At 40.3% G+C, this 23,849-nt stretch overlaps 1 protein-coding gene across 1 annotated transcript in view; it reads left to right on the top strand.

Moving 5' to 3' along the window:
- Nucleotides 1–23,849, top strand: part of LOC138491484 (eotaxin-like) — a 147,907-nt gene that overhangs the window by 13,007 nt on the left and 111,051 nt on the right. Inside the window, exon 2 of the mRNA XM_069618001.1 lies at nt 4,602–4,722. Within this exon, the coding sequence (XP_069474102.1) occupies nt 4,602–4,722 (121 nt within the window). The remainder of the gene's footprint in view (nt 1–4,601; nt 4,723–23,849) is intronic.

Raw genomic sequence — 23,849 nt, forward strand, 5'->3', positions numbered from 1 at the left:
GTCTTTGAAACTTCCCAAAGGTTTAAATACCTTCTCTGGGATAAACTACTGTTTCCCATAGATGTAAAGTGCAATTGACTTTGCTAGTCTTTCCAAATTCATAGACCCAGCACACACCATCTTACAATGGAGTGCTGGAAGGGTTACATAGTATCCCCTGTGTCTAAATACTCATGTAGAAGTCAAATGCTACCCTTTCCGATTGAAAAGGCTGGTGGCAGTGGTTTTACAACAAACTACCATGTGTTTTCCCGACTGCGAACACCGGTAACTAAAAATCTCAGGAGCCATGTTTTTCAAGATGGCACCTTAGGCCCCTTTGTTTAAACGGGTCCCAGTCTTCTTTTTTCACTGTTTCTTTTTGGAAAGGTCCTTCTAGGGTTTGTCTCTACGCGCCAAACCAGGTTTGGTCCCTTTGTTTGTGTGCCTTTGGTGGGCTTCAGGAGTGAAGATCGCCTCTGGCTTCTGAGTGTCTGGGGTGAGCAGGAAGTGAGGGAGGTGCCCAAAACTCCCTGTGCTTAGTCTTCTAGGAGACCCAAATGCACTCTGGCGTTATTGGCTGGCTGACTGTCCGGCAAGAACAGCCGCCCTGCTGGGTGAGTGACAGCTAGGCTGGAATGAAAGGGAGAGAACTGTTTAAAAGGTGATTCTCTGGGACTGGAAAGCAGAGTCGACCACTGGAATGAAAGAACAAAAGAAGAGCTGGAAATGGACGGCTGCTGCAATGCCTGGACCGTTGGTTTGCCCGGTGAAGCTCTGCTGCAGGTCTGAAATTGACAAACTCCATTGGACAGAGAAGCTCCTTCAAGGACGGCTTCTTCATTTGAGTTGGTGCGACCAATCAACTTGTAAGACACCTGGATACCATTCTTAAGGCTGGTTAGGATTAACCAGGGAGAGGGACACCAGTTTGTGTTCTTGAATCTACAGCTACTGGAACTGAAGTGACTCCATCTTGTTTGCTTTCTTCAACGATCCTGTGCAGTGCAGGAGTCCCCTGACATCCTCTCTCTTGTCCCCATGACTGAGGCTCAGGAACAGTGAGATCTGCAGGAACTGCCAGGAACCAACGGCTTCAGCAGCATTTGTTTCTTCAAATTAAGGTACTGTGCCTACCCGATTGAGAGAACGCCACTCTCGCGGTGAAAGTTCATGAAACATTCCCAATTTACAGGCCTAATCAGCTTATGACCCTCCATATGATTCTTTTTTGCCTAAACTACTTCTGAGAACTTCTGTAAAGACTTTACCATTTGATACCAGAACTGCTCTTTCCTTCCAGAACACTAGCCCATTGACTTTGGCCTAGGCCTATTGACTTGAATTGAACTCTTCTAGTGAACTGAAACTATCTGCACTGTTTTACAAGTATATGGGATTTATTCTGCTTACCTTGTCCCTTTTGCTCACTTCTAGTAATTGAACTGCTATTTTGCTCCTACTTCAGGGGAGCTCAAACTCTCTCAAATCTTAGAGTTTTGTATTGAAGTGTATTAGTGTATGATATTAAGTTGCCTCCTTCTAGTGAAATGTTTTCTAAATGATTGTGTAATAAATTAATAAGTGTTTTACCAAGAAACCTTGAGTATAAGTGTCTACTTGAACCACTGTGATTGAAAGACCTCTGTGTAACCTCTTGTACTGCTCACATTCACTCTTGAGATAAGCCTGGCTGCTCAGCTCGCTACCAAAAACTGTTTTGGTACAGACTTATACCAAAGGTTGGTTTGACTTGCACTTGTAGTCCTAATTGCATGTGGTGGACCCAGAGGTTACTGCATGCAATTCTGCCTAACAGCAAGCCAATCCAACTCAATGAAACACTTAGCTCTCCCTTAATTGCATTAAGCAGCTGAGGGAGTGCTAATGGGCTGGCGTTAAATTATACATGAAACATGGGTTCCCTTTGACAGTTTGGGTTTGCCAGCGTGCATGTCCAATGGGCCATGCACGGCTGGAGGTGCTTTGCTTCCACAGCCTTGCATGGCCTATTGGGAATGCAGGCTGGGTAACTGCCTGTCTGAATGAATGTGCATTGGGGGTGCTCCTGCATCTCCTGGACATTCAGACAACCTGGTGCATCGAGAAGAGAGTGCGTCTGGTCTTTCACACATGTGCTTTGTGGGAGCAGAGGGCCTTCATGGTAGATGGAAGAAGGCTGACGAGTCACATTTATACGCTTATTTATGTGCTTATGCATGTGCAAATGAGCAGGTGCATGGCTTTTGGGAGTGTGTGTGAATGGGCAGGAAAATTTGCTAGTGTACAGTGTATAGGTGAAAATGTGAATGAGCGAGTGTATGGGTACATGTGTGACTGAGAGAGGCAATGCAGTGTGAATGTGTGTGGTTGCTTTTGGATGGGGGGAGAAGGGATATTTGTCAACTGTCCAGGCACATTTATATTGTGGTATGTCATTTTCTACTTGCCATCAATGGCACATCAGACATGATAAGTTATTACAGGGCTAAACAAGCCTACTTTGATGCAGCCAGTCGACCTTGATTTATTTACTCTGGCATAGCATTTTGTGCTGGGCATCCATGGAAATCAAACATATATATTATTACGTGTACAGACTAGCCTACTTTGGTACAGTCAGTCTACCTTATTTTCTTACTGTAGCATAGCATTTTTTTTACTGGTCATCTGTAGTAAAGCAAACATTATAAGTATAATTACGTGACTACACTGGTCTACATTGGTGCAGCCAGACGAGACATGTTTTAATATTGTAGCATGCTAATTTTTCTGGCAAAGCCAACACACATATGTTCTTAAGTGGCAATGCTAGCATATATTCACAGAGCCAGCATGGACATGTTTTCTTATTGCATCATTATTGGCATTATGAGCAAATCAAACATGAATATGTTCTTGTATGTGAATACTCACAAATATTGGTGCAACCAGAATTGACATGTATGGGCACAGTCATTATTACAATGTTTTTACTGGCATATATGGTGGCAAAAGGCATTATGAAAATGTGTTGGAGAATGATGCTGCACATTGTTTGTGACTTTCATCTATTGTATTATTTCATGACTAACCCTACAAAACGGATTGCAAGCTGTCTGCCTTTTTACTCAATACTTCACAGAAGATTGAATGGTTTTCAAGACGATTGTAAGGGTACAACCCTTTCACACTGTGATGTGGTACTGAACTAACCACACAATGTAAATTGTTATTTTTTTGTTGTCTGGTCTGACTTTTCTTTTCGTAATATGTCATATTGTACTGTTATGTGAAATTCGGTGCATTTTAGATCAATATTGTTTATGTTTGGGTATGCTCATATACGTGTTAACTGAGCAACGTTTCTTACTGGTCCCACAACAAATACATTTTGTAGTTGTGTCATTTTTATATTTTATATTACAAATGTGTTTATTTTCTTTGTGGGTGTCCCTTTAAAAAGCACGGTTTGCAATGGGCAATATGTTTTAATTGAAATATGTGACATTTAAATGTTGAGCATCAAGGAACTTTAGTTGCTAGTATTGTTAATGCCCCCATCTTCAGAGATAAATAGGTTTCTCGTGATATCCCTTCTTCTTGCTAGAAGGAATAGACTTTGACCGACAGTAGCCCAGCAGGAGCAGCTCATTCTCGGTTGAAAACAGGGTTTCATTTCACAGTGTTAGAATGTATAAACTGTGTCTGGTTGCATATTACTATAAGGGTGACAATTGTTCACTTTATTTCCACCTGAGGCCAGTCGGGTATTTCTGGTGGTGGTGGATATCCTTTTAGTCAAACTCTTCTTCTGTGTTCCACAGACCCCATTCTGCATGCCACCAACTCCTGTCTCTGTCACCTACGCCAGCAACAAAAGCTTTACCAGAGTTGCCTACAGCCATCGTCAGGAGTGAGTCCAATATGATTGTCTGGTTAGCAGCCCTGACAACTCCTAGGGACTCTTGAACACACCTCATGGGCATCACCCATCCACAACATGCCTTATCATAATACCACCACCAGACAAGTAATGTCCTCCATGAAAGTTCTGTAGGCCAATAAGGGATGCTCTCATCCCCAATAAGGGATGCTCTCATCCCTTCTTATGATTACACTTTCTTCTGGTCAATACACTGTAATCTGAACATTCATCTGAACAACCACAGTCACGCAACCTTATGTTTTCAATTGCCTGCTAGTTCAGAGTTACGTTTGTATGTTTTTGTCTCCCTGACTTTTCCCATACTTCCCCTTTCCTGCTTTCCTTAGCCCGGTTTCCCTTTTACCCCAAAGACCCCGGTCTGGAGGCCACTCTGGACGGCATCAAAAATCACCTATACAAGGAAAGGCTTGCTGCTTTAAGACCACTAAAGTGGTGATGTGCGTAGTATACAAGACAAATGACATAACATTACATATGTAGAAACAGCTCTAGAAGCACAGACATTTCTCAAAACCAAGTTGGATATAGTATCTGGTGTAAATGGCCCTGCTGTGAAAAATAATGGTAATACCCATGCGTTGGTTTAAAAGTGTGTGTGGATGAAAAGTACTCTTTGCACTGTGCATTTCAATCACTTTCCTTAGGAATGCCATTGGCTTAAGCTCAAGCATGTGTGTTCCTCTTCCATGCACAGATCGCAGACCTTCGAAGGTGACCACACGCTGCTGCAAGAACGTTTCCAAATCCAGGATTCCATTTGCTATTACTGACTACAGAATTCAAAACCACTTTGAGGCCTGTGTGTATGCTGTAATGTAAGTACCTACAATTTTCCACATTTAAAATGGCAAAAGTCGTTCACCTTCATGACTGGATGTCAATACGACCTCCTAACAAAGCGGAAGTATAGACTATATCCATTCGAGCAGACACCACGTTTAACATTCTTTTGAGGTAGAGATAAACATCACTCAGCAAAACAAGGGTATATGAACAGAATAGAAATTCTAAAAAAACGACTCACACAGTGTTTGGGCTTCTCACCACCACATAAAGTATCGTCTTCACATTTATTGAGTTATTGTGAAGAGTGGTGCTGTTGTTTTGGAGAGGGGAATGGTAGGTATGAAGGTGCTGTTTGAATCACGGACCCTTGAGTCTGCTTGAGTCTGTTTACAGTGTCATTTTCACAGGGAGGCAGCTTACCTGTGATAACGCTGCCGTCTGGTCGAGCACAGCGCTGTGCTGCAGTGTGTTATCATGCAGCAGTGGACAGTGGAGAGGAAAGAAGTCTTTGTGGTCCGCAGGACTGGCAGGGAAATTGTTGACTGGACAGTGTAGCTTTAACGCTCGAAGCACTCTCGCAGTGAATAAACCTAGCCCCTGACACAAAACGCTAGCACGAGAGTTCCGTGGAGGCGAGAAGTGTCCGTAGAGGACTGTAACTTTGGTGTCTACCGGCCCGAGGACCCGGAATCAAGCAAGGAATTGTCTGCCAATGACTGGCTCGACGTCAGAAAGTAGACCATCTCAACCGGCAGATGAGCCACCTGGTAAGGAGCAATCTGTTGTAGAATTTGGCTGTGACCGAGCTCTAGATCCGCAAAAAGAGGTGAGTGTGTCCGCGTTGGATAAACAAGGGATAGCATGTAAGATGCAAAGACAAATAATTAGCAACCCGCTCAGCCTCTCACAAAAAATAGATCCCCGCTGCAGCTTGCAGTCAGAATTGGGGGTATGTGATCCGTTCTATAATTGTGCTCCTGACATTAACACTAACATATTCCCACCAATGACTGATTTAGAAGAGGAATATACTTGCATATTACCCACTATTCACCATCTTACAAATACGCTACTACGATCCCCTAGAACATTGGGAATGGACTTGAACACTGAAGAAAGAGTCATTTATAAATGACCCTAAAGCTACACACCTAGACATGGAGGAATGTAAAATCGGAACTTCACCACACCAAGGAACGGAAATTAGATTGAAAGTGATGCTTCCTCTTGTAGCAAAACTGCCATCACTGGTGTACCTCCCTGGCCAGCAATTTATTCCACCGGCCACGAATTTGACAGAGACTCCTCAATGCGCCCGTTCTTTCTATCTGGGCGTGCTGCAAGACTCTCACTGGACATAACAGAAATTGAATCTCTGATGTTCAATCATGAAAAAAGAAAATCAGTATTTGGATATTCTTTACCTGTTTTCATGAAAGAAAACGAAACCGAGAGGACATCCACGCCGCTGTTACATCCTACAAATGATCTAAGAAAGAACACTGCTGCCCTTAGATGCTCGCGGCATTAACATTGTCACCACTCCAATAACCTTGCCAAGAATAATGAAGAATTCACAAGACAACATGAGGAGTTCTCTGCTGAGTGCAGCAGACAAAATCAACAATACTCCACTCATTGATGCAGATGATACCAACGAACATACTCAGATGAGAATGATGGCGCCCAATACCACTAACAGAATGAACAGTGAGGAGAGATCGACGATGAAAATATTACCTCAATGTTCACCTGGGGACCAGGATGCCCATCCATCAATTCCTACAACATTGATGAATCTACAAAATAGCTAAATGGCGGCAACAACAATATCATTAGCTCCATTTTTTAAACTGGGCCTCATTACGAGTTTGGAGGTAGCCATGCTGCTTTTAGCGGCATGGCTACCCCCAAACCGGGTACGGGGTCTGGGTCCCGAAAATAGGGAATTACCGGGCAATGCCGACTTTGGCGGGCCTGGTAATTCCCATTCTCGGGACCGAGACCCGGTACATCCCCATTCCCATTTGAGCCATCATAGGGCTCAATAGGAATGGGGAGGATGCTAACAACGGACCTGTTAATGACGGGCCAGTTTTTAGCATCATGGTCTGCTTGCGGGTGCCGCTAAGGACGTCTGGTCTGGACCAAACGTCCATACCTCCACCCGCGAGCAGACCCGTAATGTGGAGGCACGTAATGAATGGTGCCGGTCCCTTACCAGCACCGTTCATTACGTGGCCGCCTTCTGTTAATGAGGCCCTGTGAGTCTTATAGCGAAGCAATGAAGGAACAAGCTACGCTGACAGCTATGATTCACACTAAACAGATTCACATGGAATCCTTTGTTAATAAGATCCAAGCAAGATTGGACATAGAAGAAGAGAGCTCTGCGCAGTGACAGGCATGACTCTTTGACATTGCAAGGAGTGATCATACTGACAAGTCCACCATGATGTCTACATTGCTGGAACTAACCAAATAATTGCACCTGGAGAGAAGGATGATTCCGGGGCAAGTAAAGTCTTTGAATACATTGAATATGAAGGAGGAGGGGTAAGAGGAGCTTGAGAAATATAGCATGCCAATGGTGATGAAAGGCTCAAATTCAAAAACTAATGTGGAAGACACCTCTAGCCAGCTGTCACAGAATACAAAAAAAAGAACATGAAGCACTTCCTGCATGCAGCAGTGAAACTCCCACCTTTATTCCCCTCAAAAGTTATAGGTTCGCAACAAACCACAAATACACAAGAAATGGAGAAATAAAAATCTGATCCTTACCAGATGTAGAGGTAATTACAGAAGTCACGCAGATACAGACTGACTCTGTAGCGGCAGAAACAAGGTCGACAAGAGAAAATATCCGAACAACAGAATCTCTAAATGATGACCTGAAACAATCCTTTTCCGTATTCCAAAATCTACCAGCACAGAAATGCCCAAAAGGTGTTCTGCTAAAGAAAGCTTCTCAACAGAAAACAAAAAACCAACCAAGAATTGCCAAATCAGGAACAAAGGGGCCAAGGGCGTTTCTAGAACCGGCGTTTCTAAGAAACCTGAAAATCCCTCCAACAAACTTGATCACTGCATCAACAAAATCTGGCAAAGGCACCTCTGGAAAGACCCCCCTGTTATTTCTGAAAATACTAAAGGACAAGAATCTACATTATTGAAAGAAGAACTTGAGCAACGAGAAATTCGGATGAATTTATCGATATATGAAACTGAGGAAGAAGTTGGCGAAAATACAGTATCAATAATGGATTCAGGATTATCATGTGTAGAGATCTCAGACGACGAACTTGATTGTTCGAGTCCTAACTTGACCCGAAATAATGATGACCAATTGCCATATGATATATTGTCAGCCTTGCAGGGGTCCCTCTTTCAAACACTTGACCAGAAACAAACCTCTGTAAAAGAGGATATAGATCAGAATTATGAGATGGATTCAAGAGTGGCAACAACACAGGCAGTAAGTCAATTACCTCAATTTGAGGATCCACGAAACAAGGGTTCAGAAAATACTATTGTGATTGAAAGAATGACGGACCAGAGAGCTGGGTTAATTCTCACTTGAACTAATGTCCTGAGACTGCTACATGTAATACCTAAACTTCAATACATCAAAACTCAAGATATCAAAATTGCTGAGTTCATAGAAGAATCCAGAAGTGACTGGATTGTTTTACATTTACTATCAAGAAGAATCCATGCGACCATACTGGATCAGGCTGCTGCATTCTTACCCTTTGGATTTGATTTAACAGGATCAGTGAGGAATATCCACATGAATCAGTCCAAGAATGAAGCAAATTTCAGGGTCTGTGATAAATATAATCAACCTAAGAAAACTTTAACAAACCAGATGTCCAATAAATAAATGTAATAAAACCCAGATAAAGAAATGAATGACCAACACATGGAAATAAAATGTGACTCTAAAGATGCAAGGAAACCTACAGAGATAAAAAACCATGGAGAGGTACAGTGCATCTGGCTGGAAGCCAAAGGTAACAAACTCGAGGAAATTCAGTTCCCAAGTGGCGAAGAGTCAGTAGCCATCACGATTTACCGAGACATACCTGTGTAAATTATGCACATGGAAATGCGAGGATGTACACATTTATTTAGAGAAGGAAATCGGGAGCTAAAAAAATGTGACATTATATGTCTGCAAGAAACCTGGCTCTCTAAGAAAACCTCTCGGTGACAGATATACATCATACCTAAATCCGGCAATCACTAGAACGACAGATCATCCATACTCAAGGCTTTTGACCCTTGTGAAAGCTGCAGCTCATTTAGCAGTCATCGAGGCAACACATCCCAATTCTTTTATACAGGTGACAGTAATTGAAGAGTTAAACAGTAAGCAAACAAATCGAAAAATCTTAGGGATCTACAACTTGCATTGGAACCCTGCAGGCATCAATGATCATGCCTTTATGGATGCTCTATTCTCAGCAATTGACGATCTACAGGGGCGCTACAAGTATGTACGTTTCATTGTCTGTGGAGTTCTAAACCTTCATCTCTTCACAGAAACGGGAGCTCCAATACCAAGAAGTAAGCTACTGCAAAAAGCAAAAATATGGCTGGAAGAACTTCAGAAAAGAAATATATTAATAGCAAATGGCCAGATGAAGGGAGATATTACCCCAGTTTCAACTTGGCAGAAGGGAAACTCAAAGGCACTTCTGGATTATATTTTTACCTCCCAAGTAATACTGAAGACACTTGAGACAATGGAAATTACTCCTACAACAACTAGTGACCACCATATGCTGATCCTCACCGTGAAGGAAAAACAGAATAGAACAATAGACTATTGTTTACCGATGCTCCATTTGAATAGTGGTAAAAACCGCCTACAAATTACATCAGAACAAAGCTCTGGCCCTAACAGAAACATTCTTAAATACATCAAGAGTGGGACTGCAAAACTTGATTATGAATGGATTCTTCATCCCTGGAGGAATGGTTGAGGAATGCAGAATGCATGATGAGTGCTCTATCTCAACGTAATACTCGAGATCGTTGGGGCTTGTTGAATGGTCATTCACAACACGCTGACCTCTTAATCTCGGATGTAGCCGAATTAAATTGGGTGAAATATTTTGCCACACTGTTTCGGAAAAATTCTGACTGGCAAGAGACAATCAACGTCAAACAAATGGGACATTGAATGGGAACGTGAGGACCTGTTGAAACAAATTACACATCTATCCCCATCTTGAGCTCCAGGCCCTGATGGGCTTTCTAATACAATTCTTAAGGCAAACCCAGAAGGTTGGACTGATTTCTGCCACGGATTATTCTAATTGATTATGGAACTAAAACAGATCTCTGCCACATGGAAAACCGCAGTCCTTATACCCATCTTTAAGAAAGGTGATAGAACAATGGCCTCCAATTATCATCCGATAGCACTACTTGGTCCGCTGGGAAAGGTTTTAACCACCATGCTTCTACGTCGATTGATTGCCTGGTCAGTTCAGTTCAATAGAAGAGATCCTCATCAGACTGGGTTTATCAAGGGTGCAGGTACAAACATAAACCTGATATTATTGAGTTTGCTGAAAATAGAAGCGATCATGCCAAAAACCAACATATATGCTATGTTTGTCAACTTAAAACTCGCTTTCGACAAAGTGAATCACGTGAAATAGTGGAAAAAATGACACTCTTGGAATTGCCCGTCGGACTTACTTGCGGGAATTCAAGCCTTATATACTAATACGTCAATACTTGTGAGGCTATCAGCAAGGGCAGCTACTACTAAACAAATGGCAACGTGGAATGGGTTGAAACAAGGCTGTCCTTTGGCAGCCACACTTTTCAACCTATATATTTCAGACATCGCAGATAATCAAGATTCAATAAGATCAAATCCCCCGATTCGGAATGGGATAACCGTCCCGCAAATGGTATATGCGGATGATCTTGGATTATTGGATAAAAACCAAATGGGGCTTCAACGATGAGTCAATGCATTAGCTACATATGATGAAGCCAATGATCTCATCATAAATACGGAAAAATCGCAAACTATGTACCTCGTTAATAAGAGAGGACCTAAAAAGAATGATTTTTACATATTTCTCAGCTCCAAAAAACTGGAACATGTAAAAACAACTAAATATCTAGGAGTGTGGCTAAATCACAGTATTTGTGAAGATAGATGGGAGAAACATCTGCACACCAAAACTGAATCCTTAGCCCAACAAGGCGCGATTCTGCATAAAAAATACGGGAAGTGTTCACTCCATCCACTTATGGCGTTTTATCTGCAAAAGATAATCCCAACCTCAACATATGGGGGAGAAGCAATGTATAATATCAAATGGCAGACTTGGGACCTGCTGAAAGCGATTTTCTGGAGGAAAAATATCTCCCTCCCCAAATCCTATCCAGTCCAACGAATAAGATATGAGCTTGCATTGCAATCCATACATTCCATTATACCATGGAAATTGTTGGATTTCTACAGGAAAACCATAGTTGAGGATCATTTACCACCGGTTGGCATTCTGAGAACGAATGGTTCAGTGATTCAGAACATGGTGTTGAGTAAATGGAAATTAACTTCCAAAAAATGGATTGGAAACTTGGAGTGTTCGACCGAAATGCTGAAGTAGTGACCACAGGCAGTGAAGGTAAAAATACAGCATAATGATTCGATTGAGACACAAGAACTCAAAAGTCTCTACAAATTGGCCATCAAGTCCCTACAAGAGAATAGGCCCTTGAATCAATTGCCACAATATTTACAGCTCTCCCCTTGTCCACACACTCGAGACCTATTCCTTCGAATGAGGCTTAATCTTTTACCGACGAGAGAGGTTCTGGTACAATCAAAACAACTGAGTGACCAATCAAGTATATGTTGGTTTTGTAAATATACCACACAACAAGAATCATTATACCACCTATTAATGGTTTGCGTGGCGCTGTCTGCTATAAGGGAAAAATGCACCTCAATGTTGCAACCAGAAGCATCTTCGTTAGCTACGGAAGATCGCGGATGTCATTGATCATGGGAGAACAAAAAAAGGCTTACATTCAGAGTTGTTCAATGTTGGAGAGAAATCATGACTTTGGCAGGATGACAGGCATTAAGCGGAGCGCAGTCTGAGACAATTATTGTTCTTCTGTAGAATGATACAAGGGCCTGTGGACACTACTTATTTTTAATTTGTTTTATTCTAAATTTGTGCTTGTTTCATGGATGTGTACTTTGTATATGAATATGAATAATGATGAACATATGCATTGATGAAAAGTTTGTAACAAACTAAATCACTTAATAAAAAAAAAGTTATGAAGAAAAGGATAAATTAGGCCTTGTATTTGAATAATATTTTCTTTTAAGGTTGTATTGCTGAGCCGCTTGATCTCGATCTGTGATGAATTACCATCTGGCAAGAGTGTGAGACCCCTGGATTCTTTTATTTTTATTAAATATTACAATTATGCAGGTAATTCCATCTCTAAAAAGGCAATCTGTTCATCAGATTCCCCTTCCATAAACACCAGTGCCAAAAGCACAGTGTGAATCTGTGGCCCGTGCATTAGTATCCTGATTTGCAGCACCTTCTCTACAAGTGGCACAGACCAGGTTCAAAGGTTGGTTGCCCATTTGACAGCTGCAGTGAAAACCAAGTCTCTTCAGCGCAGGGGCTGCATTTAAGAATATGCACCCATTGTACCAAAATTATAATCATAAATAGCCCATGAGGTGGCGGGATACATTCTAATAACAACTATGCCTGATTTAAGGCTTAGTACATGGCGCTACTTATCATCATTGCAGCCACTTCCAATTTTATATCACACATGTGTCAGCTCCTGTGAGGCAAGCTCAGCTGTGGAAAGTGATGTGTATTTGGTCCAGATGGGTTGAGCCTGTCAAATGACAGTCGAGGAATGTCAATAAACATGCCTCCTCTTTGATCTCTTTGTGAGGGGGGTAACTCCCTCTGCCAAGTACTGCCTCAAAGAATGCAGCTGCCCTAGGCCCAGGCATCAGAGGAGAATACACACTCAAAGGGAGCAGCCTCACACCAGTGTGCTGCATATCTAAAGGCCTTTGATTCAATTAAGAAGAGGGGATAGTGTAGCCGGCGGAAGATCTGTCCACGTTTGGGAAACTTCTGCAATCTTGGTTCTCTCTGTCTCTCTTTCTCCTTCCTGTCCCCTCGACTTCCTGTAGTACAGAGTACTTTGGGTGTGATGTCAGAAGGGCAAAGTCCACTCATTTCAAGAGCAGGGATTGGACCCCTAATGCAGGTTATCTTTAGTTCAATAATCTGCAGACCTTTACCTTCAAAAGAAGGGGTCCCACACCACTTCTTTCAGGAATCAAGTCCAAAGGATGATTCAAAGTAGATTAAGTTAGACCCTGCTGGGAGAGCAGTCCTTTTGTAGAGGAGCAGATAAATGCCTTTGCAGGAAGTCCCGCCCCTATTCTGCCTATATTTTGGAAACCAGAAATTGTGACATGCGCGACGCCAGTAATGGTACCTATACCATGAAGAGCCTTTGAGATAAGGTATCCATTGAGAAAGCCGTACAGGATGTATCCCCGAAAATATGATGGTCTCCTGAGAGAGAGAGCCCCGAAGTAGTGTGAAGATGTGAACAAGAGAGGCTGGTGTCGTCACAAGAGATAAGCGTGACACACTGAGAAGGATGACCAGAGAAGAGAAGGCATAGACCTTATAGAATCTGATGGTAAAGTAAGCAATTGTGCAATTAACAACGTTTTTTCACTGAATTTCATAGGTTTTTAGTAGCGCAACTTAACAATAATAACTCTGACTTTATGTACATGTAATATGGAACATACTGAACTCCCTTTACTGAATTTGATGTCCGCGAACTCTTTTAATTTCCGCGGACATGTTCGGACAACAGCACCACTACCCAAAAAGTCTGGGGGGGTATATTTTACAAATTCACAAACCAGCACACATACATACTATATTTATTAATAAATAAGAAGTGTAACCCATATATATAACACACTAACCATTCATTTAAATACAATATTTTCTAAAATGGAATATACCAAAAGAAGAAAGATAGGCTTCCAACATGATTACCTCACAGAAACTCCACAACTAAGAACAACAGCAGATCTACAGACCACTCAGAACACACCTTACCTGAAATAGTAAGTGTACTGCATTTTAGTCATATATTCATAAACTTTCTGTATTAGGTACAAAAAAGAGTGATATTATGTTTTTTTCTCACAGAAATGTCTAGTACTCTGGAGTGGCTAGAGGAGCATTTCCCACGTGATGAAATGTCAGAAGATAGTGAATCTAATGGTAGACACTTTACTATATAAACCAATTAATTAATATTATTTTATATACATTTAACATATATTTTTTTTTGTATAGACCATACAAAAATTGAAAATACTAATGAAAAAGCTGTATTCGATAAGACTCTTCAGCACATAGAAGAAAAAATGGACCTACCTTTGGCAAATTTTCATAATTTGAAAAACCTTGTGGAGGATCACTTCAAACAAACAACTACATACCATTGTCGCACATGTACCTCTCCCCCTCACCATATCCCAGTCAATTATCCCCAAGCCCTCTCCATGAACCAAAACGTTTTGATGAGACTTCCATCCCTTCTTCACCTCATATAAATCCGATTGAAACCCCTAATTCTCCTGTTTTTGTTTCAATTTCTGCCTCACCTTCTCTGTCATAAATGTAACATATATGTAAAATAAAGTAAAATTATAATATTGTGTCCTAAATCATTTCTTGTTTTTTTTTTTAAAAAAAGCAATTCAGGTGTCCGCGGACAGCGCGGGTGTCCGAAATGTCCATAAAGAAATGAAAATGGAGGTGTCCTAAGAACACTATATCTGTCCGTACTGTTCGCTAGCAAGTTAAAAGTGTTCTAAGAACACATGCGGTGTCCTGAAATGTTCGTCAATGGACGAAATGTGGGTGTCTTGACGACGCTGTCCATATTGTTTGCTGGCAAGATGAAAGTGTTCTTAGAACATATTATGTGTCCTGGGATGTTCGTAAATAAACAAAATGGGGGTGTCCTGAGGACGCTATGCCTGTCCGTATTGTTCGCAGGCAAGTTGAAATTGTTCTAAGAACACAGGGTGTGTCCTAAAATGTTTGTAAAGAAACAAAATGGGAGTGTCCTTAGGACGCTCTGCCTGTTCGTATTGTTCGCTGGCAAGTTGAAACTGTTCTAAGAACACACCCGATGTCCTGAAATGTTCATCAATGGACAAAATGTGGGTGTCCTGAGGACGCTGTCTGTATTGTTCACTGGCAATATAAAAGTGTTCTTAGAACATATTATGTGTCCGGGATGTTCATAAATAAACAAAATGGGTATATCCTGAGGACGCTATCCCTGTCTGTATTTTTCGCAGGCAAGTTGAAACTGTTCTAAGAACACAGGCTGTGTCCTAAAATGTTCGTAAAGAAACAAAATGGGAGTGTCCTGAGGACGTAATGCCTGTCTGTATTATTCGCAGAGAAGTTGAAACTGTTCTAAGAACAGAGGCTGTGTCCTAAAATGTTTGTAAAGAAATAAAATGGTGGTGTCCTGAGGACGCAATGCCTGTCCGTATTGTTCGCAAGCAAGTTGAGACTGTTCTAAGAACACAGGCTGTGTCCTAAAATGTTCATAAAGAAACAAAATGGAAGTGTCCTTAGGACGCTCTGCCTGTCCGTATTGTTCGCAGGCAAGTTGAAATTGTTCTAAGAACACAGGCTGTGTCCTAAAATGTTCGTAAAGAAACAAAATGGGAGTGTCCTGAGGACGCTCTGTCTGTCCGTATTGTTCGCAGGCAACTTGAAACTGTTCTCAGAACACACGCAGTGTCCTGAAATGTTCGTCAATTGACGAAATGTGGGTGTCCTGAGGACGCTGTCCGTATTGTTCGCTGGCAAGATGAAAGTGTTCTTAGAACATATTATGTGTCCTGGAGTGTTCGTAAATAAACAAAATGGGGGTGTCCTGAGAACACTATGCCTGTCCGTACTGTTCGCAGACAAGTTGAAACTGTTCTAAGAACAAACGCCTGTCCGTAACTGTTCATTTCACTTGTGACGCACTTTTAATCACTCCAGGACCCGAACAGTGTCCGTAGAACACCAACGCGCATGTGCAAAATAGTTTCAATGCATTTGGTGTCCTGCGGACACCCGCTCCCTTCGCGGACATGTTCGCGAAGCTATCATGTGACCGCGCCCACGATCAGCGTGTGTTCTGATTGTGAACACTGTTCGTGTCCCCGAACAATTTAAAACTACATTTTCAAGTAATCTATAATATTTTCCAACAGAAACTCACGTAGAAAAAGTCCCACATAGTAATCCTGAGTTTCTACATACTTTTTGTGACTTTTTGAAACCTTTTTTCTCTTCGATCTGTCCGTGGACAGCGCGCATGTCTGCGAACCGCGCACAAGCACCCCTATAAAAGACCACGCCCTAGAGCTCATTCTCATTGTGTTTCTGGCTATCCTACAGAGCACAGTGAATTTTCCTGCCAATTTGCAGATTTTCAATGTCAAGCTGATGGCTTCCATGGCTCCACTACTGCCACCTGGTGCTGCATCTGCTTCAGCACCACCCCACCCCCACCCCCACCACCACCTCCCCAAGGGCCTGAAGAGGGGAACAGGAGTGAGGATGCACAGGAGGAAGAAGAGGATGATGAGAATGAGGTAGTGGAAGTCCCTACTACCAGCACTCGACGTGAGTCTTGGATGTGGTGGTTATTTACCATTTGTGGTAATGGTCCTAAGGCGCATGCAAACCAAGTCACCTGCAATGAGTGCAAAATGGTACAGTCATGTGAGGCATGGTTCATACAGCTTTGGGACAACTACCATGAAGCGACACCTAAAGTCATTCCACTTGGGGGCCGTCTGCAAAGTTGTACCTTGCGAGGAGCGTAGCAGGTTGACTTCCTCTACTTCATCCTCAGTTTACGATCCTGTCACCACAAGGAGTATTCCTCAAGCTGCCTCACAGGCTATACGCAATGCTGATGACCCTTACCTTTCGAGGGTCACAGTTGTATGTATGTACTGCGATGCAGTACTGTGCAGCGGGGAGAGACTTTGTAGTGCTTTTGAGGCTATCGTTTCAGAGCACGAAAAAGTCTGCTCACTACCCAAGTGAAACCCACTATACATCTTCCTCTCTCTGCTCGCCCTTTCTTATCCCCGTTACCCTCCTTTCCCCTCCTCTACTAGTGTGTCTTGTATAAAAAAAAAAATTTAAAACAACAAAAATAAAAAAATAAGGCTATTTTCAGAGCCGCCTTTCACAGTTCAAAAATAGAAGTGAAAATAAATGAATCAGGACTCTGTGTATTTTTTAGAAGTCCGCGGACAGTCTGCGGACATCTAACATTTTGGGGTGCTACCCTATCATAACCATTGCAGTTTTATCTGTAAGAAAGTGGTGGCTCTGAAAAGAGCCTTTTGGTGGGGTTTATTTGTGTTTGAAAAATGTGAAATGCTCAACAACTACTATAAAATGGATGCTGTAATTCCAAAAAAGGTTGCAATGCATTTTGTACATTTCTCAAAAAAATGTGATTGCCAGCATAAGTAAGATGGACTCCATCTCTGCGAAAAATGTATCTACTACGAAACATAATATTTTCATTGTGAAAAGAGGACATGCCAAAATCTCTTAGAATGGCACAAACAGCCTTATTGACATTGTGCCTTGCTTTCTCCATTTATGGACCAAATGAAGAAGAACAAAGCCACATTTGTCTCTGCGCAATCCGTGAAAAAATTACTTGAGAATTTGGAAACATGTCCATGACCTTCCCAAGTCCTTCTTTCATTGCAAATTGCTAAGAAATTCCAGACACATGTCCTAAACTGTTCCTTCCACAATGAATTAAAATTATGTCTGGATGTTCCTCTGTCTCCAAAGTAGCACAGAGAGGTAACAAGTCCAACAACTTCATTCCACGTACTCCATGCCAGTGCACTTCCTCATGTGGGAATACAAGATCTACAGCTACTCCACAGCTTTCTGCATGCACCTTCAACCAATGCATCCATGAGTCTCCCAAAATCCAAACAATCTGTTTTTTGAAACACACAGCCATAACTATCCCTTCTTCTCTCAACAAAAAGAGTATCTGAGAAACTCTCTCCTGGTACAACACACCCACTAAACTTTCCTGACCAATCCCTTTCTCTGCTCATTCTCATTTGCATGGCTCCCCAACCCAAAAATCCCCGGATGTAACACCCGATGTCCGCGAACTACCGCCATGTCCGTGGACATATCGTAACATGAACAGCCCTTCTACCATTTCCTTTTCACTTTCTGTGCCATTCCCTCATTGGATATAGCTAAGAAGTCACATGAACATCCACCAATCACATCCAAGACCCCTACATCTAACTTCATCATCATAGATCACCACTTTAAATGTACTGTTAATCTCTCTGAGTGCAAGTGTCAAATCATCGGAAACCACATTCTACAAGAAATACTGTACAAGACTCTGAGATTTCTACTTGCAGCTGCATGCATATCCATATGCATGAACACAAACTAGAGGTATGCATATTTTCTATATAGTACATGTACAATTTGTATAGATTCATATAAACAGATTAACTGACTTTTAGTATGTATGATATATAAAATGAATTTACTGTCATTTTTTCCATCTCCTAAAATCAACTCTCACTTCCAAACCTATCTGCTATTTAATTTCTTTTTACACACACATTTCCAAAGCATGTTGAACTAACATATTTAAAGTACAATATGAAGAGTTAACATACTGAAACAAAATTGCATGCACACCGTATGTTCAAAAATCAAACAACAATACTTGTACAATAATGTAAACATTTATTTACTTATATTTATATACTGCACAAGCAACCCATGGAATTGAGGTGCTGTTACTCACAAGAGCTTAGCTACAGAAATAGTGGTATTCAGTGGTACATTATGAATTCCACAAGACATACAAATGATATTTTGGTTGGTACAGTTAGTCATTACAATACAGTTTATGCATTAAGAACATATGATATGTATTCAACTGGTGCGACGCATCCTATGTGAATAAGATAGTTTTCATGATTTTGAGGAAGGCGCTGAGGGTCAAGGTCAATTAAAAAAATCAATGTCTAAATTAACAACAATGCTATATACAAACAAAATTCCTTATTTGTTTTCTTTACAATTGCAGTGAAGATCATTCTCCTGAAAAGAAGCAGCCAAATCTGAAGTACAAAGAACAACTAAGAAGAAACCTGCTCATTTAAAAAAAAAAAGTAAGTTGAATACCACCATATTATTTGTACTATTATTCAAACATGCTGTAATGTTAATTCATGCTATTTCTGTGTCTAAAAATAGAGATTATGCACCATTCTGTCTACAAATCCCCATTTCTTAAACAGAGATTTACAGGCAGAATGACGCACAATTTCTTAGTTTTCGACACACAAATAACCCAACTCAACCCCTAGAATTTTCATATTATAGAACAAACAACTGTTTTAATTGTATACCATTAGATTTACTATTTCTACTTCTCCACACCACCACCTTACTTTCTACTATCATCTGAACCCCAGTTTAGTAGCACATAAATTCAAGAATAGCCATCCCAACTAGTTGTAGTTGCCCAATGCACAATCACACACCATTACATACATCTTTATTATCTTACTCACACACTCATGCAAACAGCACACATACATTAAGAACACCCCAACACATACCTTCTTTATTTTTTTCAACAGACCCTAAAGAATGCCTACCAAAAATGAAGTCTGTAAAAAGCAATGCAGAAACAGAGCAAATGAAAATAGAAGTGTCCAAAACAAGCATCCATCTCTAGCAGAATTTGTAAAAAAAGTTAAAACAAAACAGCTAATGCAGTCATTTAGGAAACAAAACAAGCTTCAAGTACAGAAACTTTGCAGCCTCTATCAAAATGTAAAACAAACCACAAAACAATTAACAAAAAATCAGCTACCACTACAGATGGAACTGCTCCTATAAATCTTGATATAGTGCAAACTATAGTGCAACTAAGCATACCAAAAAAAGTATTTTAGAAAAATGTTCCGTCACAGAGTCCTGGAAAATCTTATAAAAACAGGAGAGAAATCAAACTCAACCCTTAAAACCTATCGTAGGAAATTAATCTTAGAAGCGTTGTTAGACAGTGCAATCCTTCTCAAAATAAACTTATTTATTTTAGTGTTAAACAAAATGAAACCACTAACAAAACTAATGGCTAAATTACAAAAAAGACTTCTCAGTAAACGAAATGTCAACAGAAATAACTTCTTAGGTATCTGTGGAGGTGAATGGAGTCACACTACGAGCACAGAGCCATACTTTAATGAAGAAGTATACAAACAAAAGCAAACAAATACAATTACCATACATAGCATTGGACGAGGTTATGAAAAAGTTAATAATACCATAATGGAACAAGAAATACTACTTACAAAAATATCCTCAGAAAACATAGAATTACCACTCCATTCAACTGAATCAGAACGTCTAGTATACAAATGGCCATGCACGTCAATGTAAGTCTTTACGCCAATTCCTCAATCAATATGTGAAAAGGTAAAGACAAAATGAAAATCAAACTACTGCAAAATACCTGTCCAGTGCACAAGTACACAGGACTACAAGGACATTCATTGGCCTGCATTTCAGGACCTACTTGCAAAACCACCTTCCATTATATCAAAATGATATCAACACATCATTCAACTATAGGAAATCTAGTCTATAAACTGTACTATGCTAAAAGTCCTGCTTTAGCACTAGACAATTTAAATAACATTCTTCTACATGGTATGGCAAAAGACCGACTTGAAGAAATCGACTATATCCAGAAAAAATATTTTGCAAGTGAAAGCCACTTACAGAATGAAATAGCTTTAAAGCAAATTAGCAACAATTCTATTCATGGCAACCTTCTACTACACACATACAAAAAAGAAATACTGAAATTTAAAAGTACATCTGCTGAAATACCAAACCATGTGTGTGTGTATGTTGCCGTAGAACTTTCTATAAAAGTAACACAAAAACTGTAGACCTAACATATAAAATAGAAGACCATGAAGATTATAAATGTTTTGAATTAGCTCTCTACCTTATAGCAGAAAACAAATATGAAATAACTGACCCCTTAATACTTTGCAGTTACTGCACTACAAAACTTGACAACAACCAAACTCCTTCACGTGCTATTACAAATAATTTGGAATTATATCCACTACCAAAACCCCTACAACAACTCAATTTATATGAGAGCATCATAATTCAAACAGTGCACCCCTTTCAAGTAATAATACGCCTTCAACCAAAAACAGCAAAATTACCTGCCTCTGAATTAGTGAAAGGTATTCGTGGAAAAGTAGTGTATTTACCATTAGACCTAAAAGAAAATGTGCACACTCTAGGAGTGCAACGTCCAATGTAGCAATCTTTAATTATCTTAGTAAATGGTGTACCTGCAAAAGACAAAATAATTTGGAAACAACTGGTAGATTTACATAAAGTTAGACACGCTTTGCAATATCTAAAACACAATAATGATTACTACAAAGAAATTAATATTGAAGAAAACTTGAAGGATACCACTGAAATAATTAAAGAGACACAACAAGCTGGCCAATTTGAGCTCCTAGATCCTGCTACAATATCCAATACTTTAGAGCATTATACAATTCACCGATTGCATTCTAATGACACCGTAGAAGATGCACTAGAAACGTAGAAAATGCGTCAAACAAAATGATCACCAATCAGCATATGGGAAAAAAGAATAGAAGCAGGTGCTTTTCCTCTACTTTTTCCTACTGGCAAAGGAGGAAGGTACGATGATAGACCTATTCTAATAACAGCATCAGAATATCGCTCATTACGGATGTATTCTGAAGATCCCAGATTTAGACAAAATGTGGAATACATATTCCACCTACTCTTTGAAAGTGAACTAGCAACTTTATGTTACAGAGTTGAACACACATTAAAATCAGGATCCCACTTTCAAAATATGTCAGCTACACAATTATTACAAAAAGTGCAACAAAAAGATGAGGTTTTACAATCAAATATTACAAATCTATTAGCAAATATGTGTGGTACTAAAGAATACTGGTTTCGACGTCACGGAGATGTACGTTGTATGATAAGAAACCTTGGCCCACCCACTTGGTTTGTTACAATAAGTTGTACAGAATATGCATAGGAAGATTTACATGATTTCCTACGCATATCAAACAAAAACAATACAAACATAGATAGACTAACACCTGGAGAACGTTGTTCTCTAGATCCTGTTAATGTTTCAAGATATTTCCACCATTGCTTCATTGCTATGCTACACTTTATTTGTAATAAAACTGCTCCTCCCCTTGAAAAAGTGCAACACTTCTTTTGGAGAAAGGAATACCAAACCAGAGGAGCAGCACACATCCACATGCTTTTATGGATAAAAGATGCTCCTAAATTTGGTCAAGACAGTGACGCCACTGTTTTACAGTTTATTGAAAAATATGTCACTTGTCAAATTCCATCAGAAGCAACAAATAGTGATCTCCAAGCACAAATTTTACAATTTCAAAGACTCAAATGTGGCAAATATTGTCGTCGCAAATACAAAAACAAAGGGAAATACTGCACCAAATGCTGCTTTGGTTTCCCTAAACCGGTTACAAAAACAGGTCAAGTGAACAGCTTCATGTCTTCAGTTAGACATAGGGCCTCATTACAACCCAGGCGTTAAGGGTTTAACGGCGCCGTTGGCGCCATTAACCCTTAACGCCTGATTACCATTTTAACGCCTGCTTTTAGCAGGCATTAAAATGCAAGGCGCTAACCCGCCTTGGTGCTAATTACGGCACCGTAATTTACGGTGCCGTAATTAGCGCCTTTCCCACTCCCATTATGCCCTATGGGGCAAAAATGGGAATGGGGAAGGGTAAATGGGGAATGGGGATTTACCGCCCCACTCACCTTGGAATGGGGCGGTAAATCCGCCATCCACCATGGTGTAAACTTACCGCCTGGGTTGTAATGAGGCCCATAGTGTTAAAGGCAAATCACATAAAAATACATATTACATAAAAAGAACAGAAGAAGAAAAATATATCAATGATTACAATGCAATTATTGATGCAAACATAGATGTGCAGTACATTGCAGACAATTCCACTGCAGTTGCACGATATGTTACAGCATACTTAACCAAAGCAGAAAAAACAGAGCTACAAGACCTCTGGAATGACCTGTCATCAGACAAAACACTGTCTCAAAAATTATACAGCTTGGGCATAAAAATCCTCTCCCAATCGAGAATGTGGCTCCTATGAAGCAGCAGATCGTTTAACTGGTACTGCTTTGTATGGAAAATCTGAAAATATAGTATGGCTAAGTCTTGGTCCTGCTAAATCTAGAAAAATAGTTCTAAAATCATACGGAGATATAGAAACAATAGCCAAACATGATCCCAATAGCCAAGACATTTTAAAAACAATTTGCTGGACACATACTACCCAAACAGAAGTACCAATTTGGAAACCATGTGTCTATACCAAATAGCCCAAAACTTCACATACAAAAATAATATAAAACCCAATGAAAAAAAAGGTAAATACAGAGTGTCAAATTATGAACGCAGCTTAGTAAAGCTCACCAAACCAAATTTAATTAATCATACCAAATGGTCATTAAAGACTCCTCAACATAAAGAACTATATTACATGTCCCTGCTACAACTCTTTAAACCATGGAGAAAAGAAGAAGAAATACTAGATAACTATGACTCCTATGAAGATGCTTTCAAAGCAAATGAAAGCACTATAACTGATGTAAACTTTACACAGTACAAAACAATGTTGCACAATGAACAGCAACAGGAAGAAGAACTGCAGGCCCAACTAGATAAGGACACTCCTGACAGTAGTCAACCTTCTGTAACAGGAAGCCAAGAACCACTGGGAGAGCCATTAATAACAAATGAGGCAGAATTAGCTATGACAGAAGTAGAAAACACCATGTGTCAGTATGAAGATAAAGAAGACTTAACTATACTACAATCAAAACTAAACAATGAA

This window comes from Ambystoma mexicanum, chromosome 10 (genome assembly GCF_040938575.1).
Source record: "Ambystoma mexicanum isolate Mex_15411 chromosome 10, UKY_AmexF1_1, whole genome shotgun sequence".
NCBI lineage: Eukaryota > Metazoa > Chordata > Amphibia > Caudata > Ambystomatidae > Ambystoma > Ambystoma mexicanum.